This window comes from Chiloscyllium plagiosum, unplaced genomic scaffold (genome assembly GCF_037043375.1).
Source record: "Chiloscyllium plagiosum isolate Xiang-an unplaced genomic scaffold, Cpla_swu_hap1 HiC_scaffold_1, whole genome shotgun sequence".
In the NCBI taxonomy this organism is placed as follows: domain Eukaryota; kingdom Metazoa; phylum Chordata; class Chondrichthyes; order Orectolobiformes; family Hemiscylliidae; genus Chiloscyllium; species Chiloscyllium plagiosum.
Window position 1 is genome coordinate 74,036,487 of NW_028270139.1, and position 20,465 is coordinate 74,056,951.

General features: G+C 39.7%; 1 protein-coding gene across 1 annotated transcript in view; it reads left to right on the top strand.

Moving 5' to 3' along the window:
• Window positions 1–16,884, top strand: part of ociad1 (OCIA domain containing 1) — a 32,140-nt gene extending 15,256 nt beyond the window's left edge. The window contains exons 3-8 of the mRNA XM_043691356.2: window positions 1,579–1,632; window positions 1,723–1,770; window positions 2,183–2,312; window positions 8,459–8,643; window positions 12,691–12,849; window positions 15,941–16,884. Coding sequence (XP_043547291.1) covers window positions 1,579–1,632; window positions 1,723–1,770; window positions 2,183–2,312; window positions 8,459–8,643; window positions 12,691–12,849; window positions 15,941–15,981 — 617 coding nt within the window. The 3' untranslated portion in view covers window positions 15,982–16,884. The remainder of the gene's footprint in view (window positions 1–1,578; window positions 1,633–1,722; window positions 1,771–2,182; window positions 2,313–8,458; window positions 8,644–12,690; window positions 12,850–15,940) is intronic.
• Window positions 16,885–20,465: the final 3,581 nt, after the last annotated feature.

Consider the following 20,465-nt stretch of genomic DNA (forward strand, 5'->3'; position numbering starts at 1 on the left):
CCCCCCACCGACCCAACCTCCACTCCCGGCACCTTCCCTTGCAACCGCAGGAGGTGCAACACTTGCGCCCACACCTCCCCCCTCACTTCTCTCCAAGGCCCCAAAGGAAACTTCCATATCCGCCACAGATTCACCTGCACCTCCACCCACATCATCTACTGCATCCGCTGCAGCCGGTGTGGCCTCCTCTGTATTGGGGAGACAGGCCGCCTACTTGCGGAGCGATTCAGAGAGCACCTCTGGGCCACCCGGACGAACCAACCCAACCAACCTGTAGCACAGCATTTCAACTCCCCCTCCCACTCCACCGAGGATATGCAGGTCATTGGACTCATCCACCGCCAAACCACAACAACCCGACGGTCGGAGGAGGAGCGTCTTATCTTCCGACTGGGAACCCTCCAACTGCAGGGGATGAACTTGGACTTCACCAGTTTCTTCATCCCCCCTCCCCCCACCTTGTCTCAGCCGGATCCCTCCAGCCCAGCACCGCCTTCCTGACCTGCAGTCTTCTTCTTGACCTCTCCGCCTCCATCCTACTCCGACCTATCACCCTCACCTTGACCTCTTTCCACCTATCACATTTCCAACGCCCCTCCTCCAAGTCCCTCCTCCCTACCTTTTATCTTCTCCTGCTGAACACTCTCTGCTCATTCCTGAAGAAGGGCCTGTGCCCGAAACGTCGAATCTCCTGTTCCCTGGATGCTGCCTGACCTGCTGTGCTGTTCCAGCAATAAAGTTTCAACTTTGATCTCCAGCATCTGCAGACCTCACTTTCTCCCCATACCAGAACCAACAGGACAAGTCGAGAGTGACAATGTAGCACCATACTGAGGAAGCACTCTCAAATACAATCAAAGCTGTGTTGTTCAGAAGAGGTGCTAAACCTAACCCATATTTTCCCTTTCAGAAAACTGTAAAAGACACGATGACAGTGGATTTCTTCCTGCTGTTCTCGTTCCTTTCTTCACCTCTCCTCTCTTTCCCAACCCCCAACCACCAGAGCACATACCCTCGCCATTCCTCATGCTGCCCCTCAACCGATATCCTGAGAAAAGTTTATCATGTCATTATTTGTGAATTCTTGCTGCGTATAAATTAGCTACCACACTTTCCTTCATTACAGCAGTGGCTACAATACATCTTAAAAGTTGTCTGTGACGCATTTTGGAATATGTAGAACTTGAGAGACACTGTACAATTTTTTTTCTTTCTTTTTGAATCATCTTTTATTAAGTTTTCACCTCAAGCTATCCCTAGAACTTTAATGTTTAAAAACAACAGATTTAGACACTACAGTACAGTACAAGGGGAAGAATTTCATTTCATTTTAAGATGATCAAGACCAAGTGAACTTTGAACAAATCTTGGTTGCCCAAAACTTTACACTTTAAAAGCCGTCATCGAGAAGTAACATTTTCTTCAAATTAATTCATCCAGCCTTGTGTAGAAATGTCTTTAGAAATTTTATTTCAGATTTTTTTTCATCACTAGAAAGATTTGTAATGTTTTAGAATCACTATTTAATAGTCCTGTAATTCAGATCATTTACTGATTTTGTTCAAATGGTCTTTACAGCATTGCCTTTTTCTGGGATGAGTATGCTAGTAACTCAAGTCCTAATCTCCAGAGGTAACTTTCTAAAGTAATTAATATAATTTTTTTGATTAGCATTACTGTATTCGTTTTATAAGTTACGTAGTTTCTGTACTTCCCATTTAGGAATCCTTTCGACTTCAACTCGATTTGGATCAATACCTAAGGTTGCGTGTAAGTGAATTATTCATTCCTTGTGGAGCAGAAAAAAGTAATGTTGAAGTTAATTCATATTATTGACTTTTTAATTTCCCTAGTAAAGGCATTTTTCTAACTCTGGTAGAAATAGTTTCTCAGAATGAATCTGTACCCAGTGCTGGAAAGTCATCAAATATTTGATTTCAGTTTTGCATATATGAATATTGAGCAGTTTCAAATTAAGCATGGACATTGAATTGGCCATGTGACAAAATAAAGTGTCTGATACTCCAATAATTAGCTTATGTAATTCTAACTCTATAACACTACAGCCAGTCTAAGTCCATGGTTGTGTAGTGGAGACATTAATTGAAATGCTTTTCTCATTTTGGGAACTAAAAGAATTAAATTGGAAATCTTCTGTGAATTTTTGGCCCTTCTTTCTCAGTTGCTGGTTTTTGTGGTTACCTGATTGGAAAGATTTCCTACATGAGGACATGCCAAGAGAAGTTCATGAGATTAAAGAATTCGCCACTCGGAGATGCTCTACGGCAAGGACATAGAAGATTCCCACATCCGTCAGTTGCCATTTTTAAATTTTTTTCTGCATTTTAGTGAAACTTATTTGTTAGAAAAATATTGCAATTTCTCTCCAGAAAAAGTAGAGATGTACATTAGTATTTTTAGATCGCTATTGAATTCCCAATGCAAAGTAATGCAAGACAGCTTCTTTATTCGTAAGTAAGAGCATACTGCTTGTTATTTCTGATAACAGCAAGGGACTCCAGTTGCACATAGCCAAACCTTTCTATAACAGGAGCTGACTTTTCCATTTATAGAGTCATAGAGATGTACAGCATGGAAACAGACACTTTGGTCCAACCCATCCATGCCAACCAGATATCCCAACCCAATCTAGTCCCACTTGCCAGCACCCAACCCATATCCCTCCAAACCCTTCCTATTCATATACCCATCCAAATGCCTCTTAAATGTTGCAGTGTACCAGCCTCCACCACTTCCTCTGGCAGCTCATTCCATACACGTACCATCCTCTGCGTGAAAACATTGCCCCTTAGGTCCCTTTTATATCTTTCCCCTCGCACCCTAAACCTATGCCCTCTAGTTCTGGACTCCCCAACCCCAGGGGAGTCCATTTATCCTATCCATGCCCCTCATAATTATGTAAACCTCTATAAGGTCACCCCTCAGCCTCCAGCGCTCCAGGGAAAACAGCCCCAGCCTGTTCAGCCTCTGCCCATAGCTCAAATTCTCCAACCCTGGCAACATCCTTGTAAATCTTTTCTGAACCCTTTCAAGTGGGCGGCACGGTAGCACAGTGGTTAGCACTGCTGCCTCACAGCGCCAAAGACCCGGGTTCAATTCCCGACTCAGGCGACTGACTGTGTGGAGTTTGCACATTCTCCCCGTGTCTGCGTGGGTTTCCTCCGGGTGCTCCGGTTTCCTCCCACAGTCACAAAGATGTGCGGGTCAGGTGAATTGGCCATGCTAAATTGCCCGTAGTGTTAGGTTAAAGGGGTAAATGTAGGGGTATGGGTGGGTTGCGCTTCGGCGGGTCGGTGTGGACTTGTTGGGCCGAAGGGCCTGTTTCCACACTGTAAGTAATTTAATCTAATCTAAGTTTCACAACATCTTTCCGATACGAATGAGATCAGAATTGCACATAATATTCCAACAGTGGCCTAACTAATGACCTGTACAGCCGCAACATGACCTCCCAACTCCTGTACTCAATTGTCTGACCAATAAAAGAAAGCATACCAAATGCCGCCTTTACTATCCTATCTACCTGCGACTCCACTTTCAAGGAGCTATTAACCTTCACTCCAAGGTCTCTTTGATCAGCAACACTCCCTGGGACCTTACCATTAAGTGTATAAGTCCTGCTAAGATTTGCTGTCCCAAAATGCAGCACCTCTCATTTATCTGAATTAAACTCCATCTGCCACTTCTCGGCCCATTGGCCCATCTGATCAAGATCCTGTTGTAATCTGAGGTAACCTTCACTGTCCACTACACCTCCAATTTTGGTGTCATCTGCAAACTTACTAACTGTACCCCTTATGCTCGCATCCAAATCATTTATGTAAATGACAAAAAGTAGAAGACCCAGCACCGATCCTTGTGGCACTTCACTGGTCACAGGCCTCCGGTCTGAAAAACAACCCTCCACCACCACCCTCTGTCTTCTACCTTTGAGCCAGTTCTGTATCCAAATGACTAGTTCTCCCTATATTCCATGAGATCAAACCTTGCTAATCAGTCTCCCATGGGGAACCTTGTTGAACGCCTTAGTGAAGTCCTATAGATCACATCTACCGCTCTGACCTCATCAATCCTCTTTGTTACTTCTTCAAAAAACTCAATCAAGTTTGTGAGACATGTTTTCCCACGCACAAAGCCATGTTGACTATCCCTAATCAGTCCTTGCCTTTCCAAATACATGTACATCCTGTCCCTCAGGATTCCCTCCAACAACCTGCCCACCACCGACGTCAGGCTCACTGGTCTATAGTTCCCTGGCTTGTCCTTACCACCCTTCTTAAATAGAGGTACCACGTAAGCCCAACTCCAGTCTTCTGCCACCTCGCCTGTGACTATCGATGATACAAATATCTCAGCAAGAGGCCCAGCAATCACTTCTCTAGCTTCCCGCTGAGATCTAGGGTACACCTGATCAGGTCCTGGGGATTTATCCACCTTTATGCATTTCAAGATATCCAGCACTTCCTCCTCTGTAATATGGGCATTTTGCAAGGTATCACCATCTATTTCGCTACTTGCTATATCTTCCATATCCTTTACTGTGGAAAAGGATATGGAAGATATAGAATGTAGCGAAATAGATGGTGACACCTTGCAAAATGTCCATATTACAGAGGAGGAAGTGCTGGATATCTTAAAATGCATAAAGGTGGATAAATCCCCAGGACCTGATCAGGTGTACCCTAGAATTCTGTGGGAAGCTAGAGATTGCTGGGCCCCTTGCTGAGATGTTTGTTCAATTAAGATGAAAATAGGATAACCTATAACTACATAGCAATTAGAACATCTAAATTCTGCTTGGTTAAGGATACATGTTTACACTATTGATAGGTGTTTCTGAGGGCTAATGTGAAACAAAAGTGAAAATTAAGCTTGCGTGGTACCCATACAAATTCATGTGATGGACCACACAAAATCATTAATAAATAGCAAATAACCAATTCATCCGAAGGAAATAAAAACATGCAGCTTAGAATGGAGACTGTTACTGTACAGTATCCATATCTAGATTGGATGTAAAACTGATGTAATATTTGTAGGGCCCAGTTAACCTTTACTACCTAATTTTTTTTAGCACTTAATGTGTATGACATCCAATGTATTTACAAAGAAACCATACATAAATTAGTTCATGTATAAAAACTATGCTGTACAATGATCTTAAATGGGAACAATGCCCAAATAGTTTCTATCCTATGAGGGCAATTACACTGAGCATTTGCATTTCCCTAAACGTGTTCCTGGCTTTGCACTATTGCCAATTGTATAAAACATTCCAGCCAAACCAACAGCCATAACTTTGGTATTTGATTCACCTTTGGGAAACTTCTGTCAACTGTAGTGTGATATTTTTAACAACTGTCACTAATGAGCCGATTGCATAATTCTTTACTAATAAATTCCATTAATTATCAATTTTATTCAATTGTGCATGTGTAGAGATCTCTTTCAACCTCTGAAAACATGGATGTGAATTTTCTGCTTTGTGCTAGTATTCTGATTTTTCTATTATCCTGCCCTTGGCACCATTGGTCTGACCTCTGTATCCTGTTCTCCTTAGTGCTTTGATTTGCTTCACATGTATACAATCCGGCATAGTTTAAATTAAGATTAAAAAATTTCTGGACTTTGATGTGATAGATTTGTTGCCTACCTGACTAGGAATGTGGTGAGTACTTGTTTACCCCATAAAAAGAAACACATATGTTAATACTTTCAAAGTTTGAGCATTCCTCACTTGCCATGTGTCTATTTAATTTTCTTCTTCTTCTTTCTTAAAATCAACCTCTATCTTTCTTAAAACCAAGCAAGCTTGTAATCATTTCTTGCTTTGCACTGGTGTCAGTTTTTGTCTGTGCATCCATATAGCACATTTTTCCACATTAAAAATCTAGATGGAAGTTATATCTTCACCCCTGTATATCACCTTTTACTGTTTTCATCCTGCTCTTAAACTGTGCACCCTCGGAATATCGTCTACTTGTTTATTTTAGCCAAAAAATGAAGACTAGTTTAAAGTGAAACCTTCCTGACCCACTTTTGACCATGGAGGTTCAAGTAAAATGATCGCAATCCTCATTTGTAAGATTAGTTTAATCTGACGACCCACCTTCATGACAGAAGTGCCAGGCAGTCACCTTCTCCAATAAGAGACAAGTCTGACCATCATCCCTTGATGGTATTGCCATCATTGAATCTCCCACTAGCAACATACTGGGGGGGGGTTACCATTGACCAGAAACTCAATTTAACATATGTTTTGCTGCTAAAATCGAGGTGGATTATTAGGGAATACAAGAATAAAGTTAGAATTAAATGTTGCTGCTGAATTAATTTACATTTTGAATATTAAAATGTGTTTTTCGTTGTGTCATTGAGGCTAACTCCGTGGATACAATATAACATACAGTCATGCAAGTGAAGAAGAACTACTTCACCTTTTTAAATCGAATTATGCTGTTGAATGATCCATTTTGGTTCCACTCTAACATGTGTTATGGACTAGGCCAGACCACTCAAAACATTCTTAAGCAGGCAGCCCAGACCATAACTTTGCAATTTGTTTCAGTAAGTGTACAGTGAAAATTACCCGGATTCAGTTAGCGAGGTTGACTACCAGATTTAAAACAGACAGAAAATGTATTCCCTTAATTACACAATGAAACACACAGAACAGAATAAAGAACCCCTGCAGAGGGTGGCTCAGTGGTTAGCACTGCTGTCCATAGCACCAGGGTCCCGGGTTGGATTCCAGCCTTGGGCGACTGTCTGTGTGGAGTTTGTACATTCTCCCCGTGTCTGCATGGGTTTCCTCCGGGTGCTCCATTTTCCTCCCATAGTCCAAAGATGTGCAGGTCAGGTGAATTGGCCATGCTAAATTGTCCGTAGTGTTAGGTGCATCAGTCAGAGGGAAATGGGTCTGGGTGGGTTACTCTTCAGAGGGTCGGTGTGGACCTGTTGGGCCGAAGGGCCTGTTTTCACACTGTAAGGAATCCAATCTAATCTGAACTCAACCTATCCAAACTAGACTTAAGTATGCTGTTCTGAATATACACAACGGTCCCAATAAGCAAATTACCTTTAAAAATCAGTAGAAATGGAACAGATGCTTACAGGTTTAAGTTGAAGGGCAGAAAGACCGAGAGAGAGAGAGAGTTTCTACACAGCTCACTGTTGAACTTCTCACCAGTTCAGGACTGAACTAAACTGCTCAGCTAGAGATCTGATCTTTCATTATACAGGTCTTTGCAGGGTTTGTGAAGGTTTGTAGCTCAGGTTGAGGTTTAGGGTGTAGGTTTGCTCGCTGAGCTGCAGGTTTGATATCCAGACGTTTCATTACCTGGCTAGGTAACATCATCAGTGGCGACCTCCAAGTGAAGCGAAGCTGTTGTCTCCTGCTTTCTATTTATATCTTTTTCCTGGATGGGGTTCCTGGATTTTGTGGTGATGTCACTTCCTGTTTGTTTTCTGAGGGGTTGATAGATGGCATCTGGATCTATGTGTTGGTTTATGGCGTTGTGGTTGGAGTGCCAGGCCTCTCGGAATTCTCTGACATGTCTTTGCTTAGCCTGTCCCAGGATAGATGTGTTGTCCCAGTCGAAATGGTGGTTTTTTTCATCCGTGTGTCGGGCTACGAGGGAGAGAGGGTCGTGTCTTTTTGTGGCGAGCTGGTGTTTGTGTATCCTTTCTTCCTGTTTGACCTACGTAGTGTTTGTGGCAGTCCTTGCATGGAATTTTGTAGATAACATTGGTTTTGTCCATGGGTTGTACTGGGTCTTTTTAAAAGACCCAGTACAACCCATGGACAAAACCAATGTTATCTCTAAAATTCCATGCAAGGACTGCCACAAACACTACGTAGGACAAACAGGAAGAAAGTTAGCCACCAGGATACACAAACACCAGCTCGCCACAAAAAGACACGACCCTCTCTCCCTCGTAGCCCTACACACGGATGAATAAAACCACCATTTCGACTGGGACAACACATCTATCCTGGGACAGGCTAAGCAAAGACATGTCAGAGAATTCCGAGAGGCCTATTATACAGGTCACTTTTAAAATATAACCACTTTGGCCTGAAGTATCATCATCTGTTTACAAAAGGCCTCTCAAAATCCTTTTCATCTCTGTACCAAACCAGACTGATCGGAGCCCAGCCTGGTTTATTACCCCTCTGAAAAAAATCAAGAACAGTGTACCCTTGAGCCAAGGAACAGCTTTTAGAGGGAAAAAAAGGGTCTAGCTTTGAAAAGGGTTTAAAGGAGAATTATCAATCCTGTGATGGTAAGTAAATATCTAATATGATTGCAAGTTATGTCATGACAATAAATATGTTATTTCTTAATATGGCCATCTTGTAACTTTGTTTCTCTACATCCCACTCCTTCATCAACCTTAACCACCTAGAGGTAATATTGCTAATTTTGTATTGCAGACATTCATATCAAAAGTCTGAATTTTCTGACGGTACTGTAGAACATCTACAACCCGAAGTGAACAGCCCTATCACCTACTCCGATGATTATACCTACAGTGTCTCTGATTCAAATTATGAGCCTGTTCCATTCAGTTCTACACTCAGCGAATCAGCTCCTACAGGGATTGTTGACACTACAGAAGGTATTTTGTGTCCTTTTGATCTTTGTATAAAAGTAACACAATTATATTTAATAAACAGTATCAATTATATGCATTCTTTTGAAGAAAATTGCATTGGATTGTTAAAGACAGATAGGTTTAACAGTAGTTCAGATTTTTTTTTTGTCAACTATTTAAGTCCTTGTGCAGTATTAACCTTTGAAACATTGTTATCCATCTTATGGTTGTTTTGTACTGAAGAATTATACGAGCATCAGTGCCAGTGTATAAATTACAAAAGGTTAAAATCTTAAAATAAAAAATTGACCAAAAATAAAAGGCAATCATTGCAAAGTAAATAAGAACATGAGAACCAAAAGAACTGTGGATACTGTAAATCAGAGACAAAATGGAAATTGCTGGAAAAGCTCGGCAGGTCTTGCAGCATCTAAGGAGAGAAATCTGAGTTAACATTTTGGATCAAGTGACCTTCCTCAGAGTTCCTCAGAACTCCGTTAACCTGCTGAGCTTTTCCAGCAATTTCTATTTTAGTCCATGAGAACATAAGAAATGGGAGCAGAAGGAGACAGCTAAACCTGCTTTGCCATTCAATGGAATGGTGGCTGATCTTAGGCATCAGTTCCACTTCCCCATCTGCTCTTCATGTTCTTTAATTTCCTGAGAAACAAAACGTCTGCCTTTTTTTTACCTTGAATATGTTCCTCATTAGAGCATCAACAATCCTCTGGACAGAGAATTCCAAAGATTATCAGTTCTTTGAGTAGAATAAAGATTCTTTCCATCTCAGTTTTTTGAGATCCTGACCCCATATTCTAAAACATGTTAACTTTTTAAAAATGTCTTTACAGTGATCATTTCTCATTCTAATTCCAAGAATATGGACCGAATTTTCTAAGCCTGTTATCATAGGCCAGTCCCTTTCCGTAAAGGAACCTTCACTTCCCCTGTGAGTGGGGCCTGCAAAGAGGAATGACTATGGTACAGGGAGCTATAGAATTGGTGTAGAGGAGATAAAAGTGTAGGAAATAGTATGTTTAGGAGAATAAATACTGTTGTTCCTAGCCATGAACACAAGTCCAGTGGTGCCTTTGTGGTGCCATGGTTAAGGGTATCCCCTCTGGGCTGGAGAAGAACTTCGAGTGGAAGAGGAGGAATCCAGTTGCTGTCATCTGTGCCAATGACATTTGATAGGACTGAATAGGAGGTTCTGCTGAAAGAATTTGAACAGTGAGCTAAAGAAGTGAGCAGGTGATAATCTTTGGATTGCTACCTGAGCCACGGGTGAACTTGCAGAGAGTAAATACAGTCAAGCACTTAAATGTGTGGCTTAAAGATTGTTGCGGAAGCAATGGCTTTCATTTCATGGGGCCCTGGCAGCATTATTAGGTTAGAAGGGAGCTCTTTCAGTGCAACGGATTTCACTTAAACTGTGCTGGGACCAATGTTCTGACAAATTGAATAATTGGGGCTGCAGAGAGGGCTTTCACTAAAGGGGGAAGGGGCAGGGTTCAAGAGAGGGAATATGTAGACTTGCAAAGCAATAAGATAATGGCAGCACTGCAGGGTAACTATTTTATTGGTGATACCCAGAGTAGGACAAGAGGTGACAAGGTGAAATTATGTTTGGGCCACACAAGTGCCAGGCAGTGACCTTCTCCAATAAGAGCCAAGTCTGACCATCACCCCTTGATGGTATTGCCATCATTGAATCTCCCACTATCAATATACTGGGGGGGTTACCACTGACCAGAAACTCAATTTGTCATATGAATACAGTGGCTACAAGAACAGGTTCGAGGCTGGAAATACTGTAACGACTCGTTCATCTCAACTCTCCAAAGCTTGTTCTTCATTTACAAGACACAAATCAGGAGTAATGTAGAATATTCCCTGCTTGTCTGGTTTGGTGCAGCTCCAACAACACTCAAGAAACTTGCCACCATCCAGGAAAAAGCCTCTTGCTTTATTAACACCACAACGATTCTCTCCATCACTGATGCTCAGTAGCAGCAGCATGTGCCGTCTACAAGATCCACTGCAAAAATTCACCAAAGATTCTTAGACAGCGCCTTCCCAACTCACGGCCACTTCCATCTAGAAGAACAAGGGCAGCAGTACATATACCAAACACCACCAACTTCATTAGCAAGGACAGTATCATCAAGCTAGTGGATCTATGCCTTACCACACACTTCATCTTCAACAACAAAACCTACAGACGAACCAATGGAACACCCTTGGGATCTCCAACATCAGGATTCTCAGCAGAGACAGTAATGCAGAGACTCAAGCAAATAGCTCTGCCAACCTTCCAACCTAAACTTTGGGTCCGCTATGTGAATGACAACTTTGTCATAACTAAATGAAACAAATTAGAGGAAACTTTCAAGACCATCAATAATACCCTTACTGGCATAAAATTCACTAAAGAGGAGGAAAACAACAACAAACTGCCATTCCTAGATGTCACAGTAGAGCGAACAGCCAATGAGGAACTTCAAACCAGCGTCTACAGGAAAACAACACATACGGACCAATCATTGAACTACAGAAGCAATCATCCCAATATCCACAAACAAAGCTGCATCAGAACATTATTTCAATGAGCCACCACACACTACAGCACAGAGGAACTATTCAGAGCAGAGGAAAATCACCTATACAGTGTATTCAGAAAGAATGGGTACCCAATGGACACAGTCCACCGATTTCTCAGCAACAAACCCAAACAAGAGACACCCTAGCCATTCTCCCTACATCAGAGACATCTCGGAAATGACTGCCAGACTACTCAGACCCCTTGGCATCATGGTAGCCCACGAACACACTAAAACAGCAGTTAATGAATTTGAAAGACCCTATACAGACAACAAGCAAACTAATGTCATTTACAAAATGCTGTGTAAGAATTGTAACAAACACTACATTGGACAAACAGGCAGAAAACTAGCCACGAGGATACATGAACATCAACTACAAAACGACATGACCCCCCCCTCTCACTAGTATCCTTACATGCAGATAAGGAAGGACACCGCTTCAACTGGGACAACACATCCATCCTGGGACAAGCCAAACAGAGACATGCACAAGAATTCCTAAAAGCATGGCATTCCAACCGGAACTCTATCAACAAACCCATTGACTTGGACCCCATTTACCACCCCCTGAGAAAAAGAACAGGAAATGACATCACCATAGGAAATGACATCACCGACCCAAGGAAACCCAAACATAGAAACCAACAGTGCTTCGTCCGGAGGCTCACTGAAGATGTTACCGCGTATGGTGACGAAACGTCTGAAAATGAATCTTCCAGCTCAGCGAGCAAACCTACATCCAGAACCTCCGCCTGAGCTACAAATCTTCTCAAAACTTGCTAGAAAAATATTCACCTTGAATATGATTGAATGCAGCTTTTACATGGTTCATTTTATTTTTACAGTCAATGTAATCTATTTTCATCAATATGAAAGTCTTTGTGCTTTGTTTAGGGCAGAATTTTAGTCTTGCCTTTTTAAAAAAAATTGTTTGAATGTAAATAAGATTACAGATTTAAGTAAACTTCAAATCATTTTTCATCTTATCCAAAACAGAATGGCTGTTGTACCCACTAAAGATTTAACCTTGGAAACCTTTTTGGGAATTTCTCTTCCTAAATCAACAGTGGAGTCTGAATTGTTTCACCAATGTTTGTGTGTAATAGCCTTTTTTTTCAAAATCTAATCTATTATCTGATTGTAAGCATTGGTATAGAATGTGCAAATTGCAGTGACAATACTAAAGCTTATTTAATTTGAGACTTGCATCATTCTTGGAACAGAGTTGCAACTTTAGGAGCACAGTGCAAGGATGTCTGATAGACAGAAGCAGTCTAGACCAGGTCAACCCAGGTTCTCTTCAGCTTTCATTCAATCAACACTGCCAGACCCAAGCTTTTTGCAAAATTTTGTCACCTTCTGTAAACTAGCACTTGTCTGTTTTGAATTGTATTTGTATCTCAATCACTATACCATGCAGAGGTTTTATAATCTCTTCTAAAATAAGTTTATTTGTTTCTGACCACAGCACCTAGTCCAGAGATAGAAGAATCAAAGCCTCAAAGGAAATCAATGACATATGACGAACTAAGAAACAAAAATAGGGAACTATACGAAGTGACAGTGGCACAAAAGGCAGATTCGCTTCACAAACCAACTCCACAACGATTACCTGACAACAAAGGAGGTCAAATATGGATTTTATTTTTAATTAATGTTCTTGAACTGCTGCAGTTATTCTGGTGGTGCCACCATGATGTTAGATTAGGAATGATAAAATTCTCAGTGAAAGGCAAATGTAAGAAATGCAATTGTTTATCTAATTTGGAAGTGAGGCTTGCCAAAGTTTGTGAATTAAGCTTTTTTTAAACTGATGTTAAATAATTTCAGGCTGGATTCTATTTTTCTGTTGTTGCGTCGGCCACACGGTGTATTTTAACTCTTATATCTAGCGAAGAAACCGTGAGTCGAGACTTAATAGTAATAAATGATATTATTACTATTATTACTATTTAACACAATAATATAATAACAAAATGCACTACAAACTAATAATTTACACTATAAATCTAATCAATTATTTTGTGCTTTAACTTAACTCTGGATGATCAAACACCACCGGACTAGATCTTGACCTTGGTCCACGTGGCAATTATTGTCTGTAGCTGCAGCCTGTCTGGAATTTGCAGCTTGTTTATTTCAGAGTTTTTGAGCACAGTCACTTGGACCAAGACTTGTCTCAATTTTCCAGCATGCCTCATTTACTGTCCCTTTTTTTGATAAGTCTTCTAGATGTTGTAATTCTACTCGCATCCACCATTTCCTCTGCAAGTTCATTCCGCACATGAACCACTCGGTGTAAACGAGTCGTCCCTTGTGTCTTTTTAAAATCTTTCGCCTCTCACCTTAAAAACATGCCCTGTAGTCTTGAAATGCCCCACCCTAGGGAAAAGACACCTGCCATTCACTGTATCTGTAGCCCTCGTGATTTTTATAAATCTCTATGTGGTCACCCTTCAACCTCCTAGGTTCTTGTCTCATACCATTAAAATTTGTCTAATTCCTATTTAAAAACTTTAATTTTTATGGAAATCACCCTTTCTAGTACAGGTGAAAGCCATCCTTTTTCTACAAGTCTTTTCTGACCCAAAAGAGGTCCCAATGATCCACGAACTTGAATCCCTGAACAGTACACCACCTCTTCAGCCATTGAATGATCTACTTTATCTTTTTGTTCTTTCCCTCATTTGAATTTGGCACAAGAAGTAAACCAGCGATTACTACTTTTAAGGTTCTATTTTTTCATCTTCTACCTAACCTCTTATGTTCACTCTGTAAAGCCTTAATCTTTTCCCTATGCTATTCTACTAATGTATACAATAACTTCCAGTTTTCCATGCTCCCCTGTAACAATATGCTTTAAACATTTTGAGACATCCTTAATCCTGGCACTAGAAAAGCAAAATCTCCTGTCTGTGCCCTTGACAGGAGAGAACTCTATAACAATTTTCTCTTAAATGTTGTCGAACCCCACATAACATCAGATTCATTCTTTGTTTATTGGATGTTGTACACTTTGAATTTCTGCCTCCATATTTAACAGCCATACCTTTAACTAGTTCTGAAAAGCCGTTTAAAAAAAACTCTTATTTTTGACCTTGACCTGCTTCTCAAAATGCATGTATTGAATCAGATTTTCACTCCAATGTTTATTGATCAAATTTGTTAGGTAAGTGTTGATTTTTATCTAATTATACCTGTGTAAACAGCAGTGGGACTATGTTTCAACATGAACATGCTTTATAAAAGTAAATTATTTTTAATAGGATGAATAAATGCCAGTATATTCCTCTGCTGGAGTAGTCCATGATGAAGTTATTGATGATAAAATTCTCACTTTAAGTAAGAGGAGGGATCAGGAGAAATTTATTTAATTGGTTGTTGTATCATGAATCAGTTGAGGAATTTTCTCAAGGGGACAGTAGATCATTATTTGATGTTGTGGGAATAGTGATGCAATTCAATTCCACCTGGATTGTTAATGCAAAGAGCCCGCCTCCTCCTACAGTTTTTAGTTACTGTATAGAAACATTTAAGTTAGACATTTCATGGACATAGGCTTATTTGTGGTGGATTCTGTACATCTAGTAGTAAACATTTTAGAATGAAAATGAAATGTAGATTTTTATTTTAACCCATTGTCTACTTTCAAGCTAAAAAGTGCATGCATCTATGGTTGCACTCCAGCCTGAACAGTATAACACAGGCTTTTTTCTGTGATAATTGAGGGACCACATATAGAAAGAGTTAGCTATGCAGAAAGTTGCATTTTGAAGGATTCATTGCTGAGAATATATTTAAAAATCAGTGAGTAAGAACAAATGAATACGTATTGATCTGGATTTTACAGCCTTGGTCTGCAGGAAAATTGGTTTATTTCAAAGAAAATTAAGGAAATTTTTGAATAAATTATCTTTTTTAAACATATCCTTTTGACATTATTAGGGTCTTATTTGTTCACTAGTGTACAGTGGGTGAATTGACATGGAAAGGGCATAAGCAGGACCTCCTGAACTTAACTTACAAAGGTTCGACATGCAGATTACGGCCCATGACAACTCTGAGACATTGTAAACAACCACTACTTGTAAAGCTGGGCTGACTCCATTGAAAACAAGAAAGAACTAGGACATACCTATCTCTGCAATGGAGCTGGTCTGCTCATGATCCAGAATGCTGGCTTGCAACCTGAAGCAGCTTGAATCCTTAAAAGATGCTGTTGAAAATTGGAAGCCACAGAAATAGAATCAAGACCTTCCCACAATTTTTAAGAGTTTCCATGATGGAAATCCAGGCCAGTTTATCATAATGTAAAAATAAAGTGTGGCAGATGGAATCTGAAAAGTAAAATGGAAAATACTAAAAATACTCAAGTTCTGGCAGCATCTACGGAGCGATTAAGAGAGCTGATGTTTCAGGTTGATGACCCAGCAACAGTTTTGAAAGGTTATAAACCTGTAACATTGGTACTGTCAGAGCTTCAGACTGTTTTCAGAATTTTTTTTGTTTTTTCCAAAATATTGTATGATTTTTCTGTTCTGAAGAAGGGTCACTGCACCTGAAACGTTGATTCTGCTTTATCTGTAAAGATGCTCCCAGACCTGCTGAGTTTCTCTAGTTGCTTCTGCTTTTGTTATAGTTTGGTTTTGTTTTACATTTATTGAGCGAATGCTTCCCACATGTTAACACTATCTCTCCTGGTCTAATTATTTTTCCAGTTGCAAAAACAAACAAGTATGGAGATACCTGGGAAGAATAAGGATACTCATGGACAAGTAGATGGATCCAGAACGTTAGAGCTATTCATATATAATATCCTTCACAGAAATATTTAATCTGAAAGCCTGAAGAATTTTTTTTAAAAGTTGATCCCAATCTGATTATACCATAAAGATCTTATGATCTACTTTTTAATGGAATCCAGTTGACTTGTTTACATTCTTTTCCATCAAAGACTTGTTTGTTCCCTTTCTTAGCATAAAAATTATGATTGATTGAAAAACACTGCAGAAGGTTTCTTGCTAGTACTTGTATTCCTTTCTAAATGTAACGATTTATGACAGGGAAGGTATGCAAAGTAAAATATTACTTTAGTTTAAGGCTGTATTAGACAGCCTCAACATGGATGATTGTGTATTCTTAATTCTGAGCTGTGTTTTTGCTGTTAATCAAATTAAACCAAAGTGATGGATGGACTGTATTTAAGTAATACTATGTATATTCAATTTTCAACCATGAAGCTATTGATGCAAGTATAAATTTGAAAATGAACATTATTAGATGTAAAGTGTTTTATTATTGTTACATTTTTATAAAAGCTAGCCCATAATTTGCTTACTCAACAATTTTTTAAAAATCTTTTCGAACAGTTTCCACGCTTGGGGAATCCAGCTATTGGGAACTTTCAAATTTGCATAAATGTAAATCAAATTATGTTGCTTGGGTGGCACCCAAGGACTTTATAATCCTAGCAGGATGAGTCACTAGTTTGGTAACGGTGAGCTATTTTTCTAGTTTTATGTTTTACTTTTAGCCAATCAAAATTTTCAGTCGTATTACCAATTCAACAAAAACAATTCAAATGTTTTATTTCAGTACTTTGTGTTTTCCACCAATTCTTTCCCTGCAACATTGATAATAAAGTGTATAAACATGAACCAAATAGGTGGTTGGTCTTGCATAAATGGGTGTTGGGGTGAACCATGAATTGATTTGAATGTGAGAATAAGAATTTAAAATGCATGATTTATCAGAATCCGTTGAATTGAGTGGGTGGATGAACAAGTGTCTAGAAAAAGACTGGTTGAATCAAAAGCTGACAAAGATATGGTTTAAGAAGTTAACAATTTGATGATTTCCTGCATGAATAAGGAAGTTGGCGTCACGGGTGAAATTATAATCCCCAACATAAAGACTATGATTAGACACACTGATCAAAGTCTAGTAGAATGCAAAGGTTGTAAACATTCAGTCTGTCACATTCTGAGACAGTGGGCGTAAGGATATAATTGCAATATTGAACTGGAGGAAATTGTGGCAATGTACAGTTTTGGTATAATGGCGGCTATTCTAACCAGCACAAAGAGATTAATGGTGATCCTTAAGAGCTGAATTGAGGCTCAACTATTCAGCGTGTTTGTTTATGACAAATAATGAGATAGCAAGTCACAGATCTGAACTTGCTGGTGGATACAAAGTTGCATCATGATGGAAGTAAAACGTTACAGGAGGGTTGAGTGAACAGGGAAAAACAAATTAATTTCAAAGTAGCCAAATATGAGAACATTCCCTGTGGAGTAAAAAGGGAAAGAACAACTTAATGGTGAGAAGTGAGAAACAGTGGAAGTCTAAAGAAGCTTGAGTGTCTGTATGTAATTCATTAAAATGATCAGGTACAGAACATAAAAGGCGAGTGAAATGTTTGCCTTTTATAAGTAAAAGACTAGAATGCGAGGGGGCAAAGTCATATTTCAAATATCAAAGCTTTCCTTAGACTATGTTCAGTACCCCATGTATAGTCTGAGGCACCATTTCTTAGGAAATATATATATTGATTGCGCACAAAATACGGTGTAGATTTATGAAAATGACACCTCGACTCTGTTAAAATATGAATGCCACAATTTCCTAGAATTTGAAAGTTCACTGAATTGACATTTTCAAGGTACAACCTTGAACCTCTTCTTTCTCATTCTCCTGTTTAATTCCCTTCCTGTCTACCCTTCACCAAAAGTAAAATTCTCCCATTCCAACTATATGTGCTTGTCCTCACCCAACCATTAGTATTTCATGTTCATTAGTGTAGATAACATGCCCTTGAGTTATCTACATCAACCTATTTGCCACTCCCTTTTCTTCTGTCTCCCTTCAAGTCGTCCTTAAATGTGAGCTCTTTGGCCAAGCTCTTTGCTCAAGCTATTGGTCATAATTCTTCATCTGTCCATTGGTGTGTCTATTCTGCGTTTGTATCTCTGTGAAATATCTTAGATTTTCTTTACATTGAAAATATGTAAATGTAAGATGCTGGCTTTTATATCTAAAGTTGTCTTTGTTTTAAGCTGAAGAGTAATGGGCTAATTAGATTTATTTTTATGGTTTTTCCAACTAATCCCAGTAATTAGCCTTTTTACTTTCTGATAAAAGGACAATTTAAGGATAAACTTTTAGATTTCTTCAGGGGAATTTAGTTTTATTTAAAATTGCTTTCATTTATTTGTATCTCAGAGCAAAATTGATTCTCTTTTTGTTACATGAATACGTTGGTATAATCTGCACCAAGACCTCTATCATCATCAGATGTGAGCTAATTTTGCATAGACTTAAAACCAAGACATTACAAAACTCACTTGTAAGCTCTGTAGGGGACATATTGTAATTTGGTTCTGTGATAGAATAACTTATGACTCTAAAGTACAGTATTTGTAGCTATATAATGGAAAATCTAATTTATGCTACTATTTGCTTCTACCACCAAAACATAAGCTTATGAGCAATATGTAAACATGAAACAAAAGGGGTAGAAGCACAAACATAAAATTGATGAAAAGATGGAGCAAGATTATGGTGAATTCCATGTTTTGGACTGGAGCTACAAGGAGAGCTGAATAGATTGGGACTATTTTTCCCTGAAACATTGGAGGCAGAGGGGTGACCTTTTATAGAAGTTTGTAAAAGCGTGAGGGGCATGGATAGGGTAAATATGAGGTATTTTCCCCAGGGAGGGGGATGTCCAAAACTAGAGGGCATAAGTTTAAGGTCAAAGGGGAAAGATTTAAAAGGGACCAAAGGGGCAATGTTTCCATGCAGTGTGGTGTAGGTGTGTGAGAAATGAGCTGCCAGAGGAGGTGGTGGAGACTGGTATAATTACGACATTTAAAAGGCATCTGGATGGGTATACAAGGGATTTAGAGGAAAATGGGCCAAGTGCTGGCAAATGGAAATAGATTTATTTAGGATATCTGTTTAGCCTGAAGGAGTTGGATCAAAAGGTCTGTTTCGTGCTGTAAAGGTCTGCTTTCAACTGGAGAAATGTGAACAGTGCTGTTCACCAGGGTTCGGTACTAGAACTACTTCTATTTTTATATGTGCTTTTAAATTTTGGGACTTGGAGATACAGGGAGCAATTTCAAAATTTGTATTGATGTAAAACTGGAAAGTATAATGAACAGTAAGGAAAATAGTAATTGCTATGTAAATACTGTAGCAACAAAAGCAGGCCAGAGCTGTTGAAGTCTGCATTGAGTACCCTGACTCTCTTCAAAGCATGTTTACCATTTACAAAGCGCAAGGAGTGTGATGAAATACTTCTCACTTTCCTGTATAAGTACAACTTCAATAGTACTCAAGAAGCTTGACTCCATCCAAGACAAAGCAGCCTGGTTGATTTGCGCACCATCTATTCTCACTACCACTGATACACAGTGTTGTCAATGTGTTGCCTACAAAATGCACTGAAATAACCCACATATGTTCCTTTGATAACGTCGTCTAAACCTGTGACCTCTAACACAAATAGGGTCAAGAGCTGTAAATGCATAGGAGTACAAAAAGCTATAGGTTCCTCCCCTCAACTGCACAACATCCTGACTTGGAATATAAAGCCATCGTTGGCACACAATCCTGGCAGCTGTTCCTAATAGTACTGTGAGTGGATCTATCCTGTGTGACTGTAGCAGTTCACAAAGGTAGCTTGCCACCATCATCTCAAGCAATGAAGCTTACATTCTGTACACTATTAAGAAACCACCAATGCCATTTTCTCATGAAAAGAATATTAAAAGGAGATTAGATCATGGTGTTCACAGTGCCAAGTCTGGCCAGACTGGTTAGGGCGAAACATCCGCTTGGTGGAGGTATCTGACCTTGGGGATACTGCTTTAAGCTGAAAATGTTGCTGGAAAAGCGCAGCAGGTCAGGCAGCATCCAAGGAGCAGGAGAATCGACGTTTCGGGCATGAGCCCTTCTTCAGGCTCATGCCCGAAACGTCAATTCTCCTGTTCCCTGGATGCTGCCTGACCAGCTGCGCTTTTCCAGCAACACATTTTCAACTCTGATCTCCAGCATCTGCAGTCCTCACTTTCTCCTAGAAGACACTGCTTTAAGGTAATATTCAAAAACTGATTATGAGATGTGTGTGACACTGGTTGAGCCAGCATTAATTGCCCATTTTTAATTGTCCCTGAGAAAATGGTGGTGAGCTGCCTTCTTGAACCAGTGCAGTCCAATTTGCTGTTAGGGAGCAAG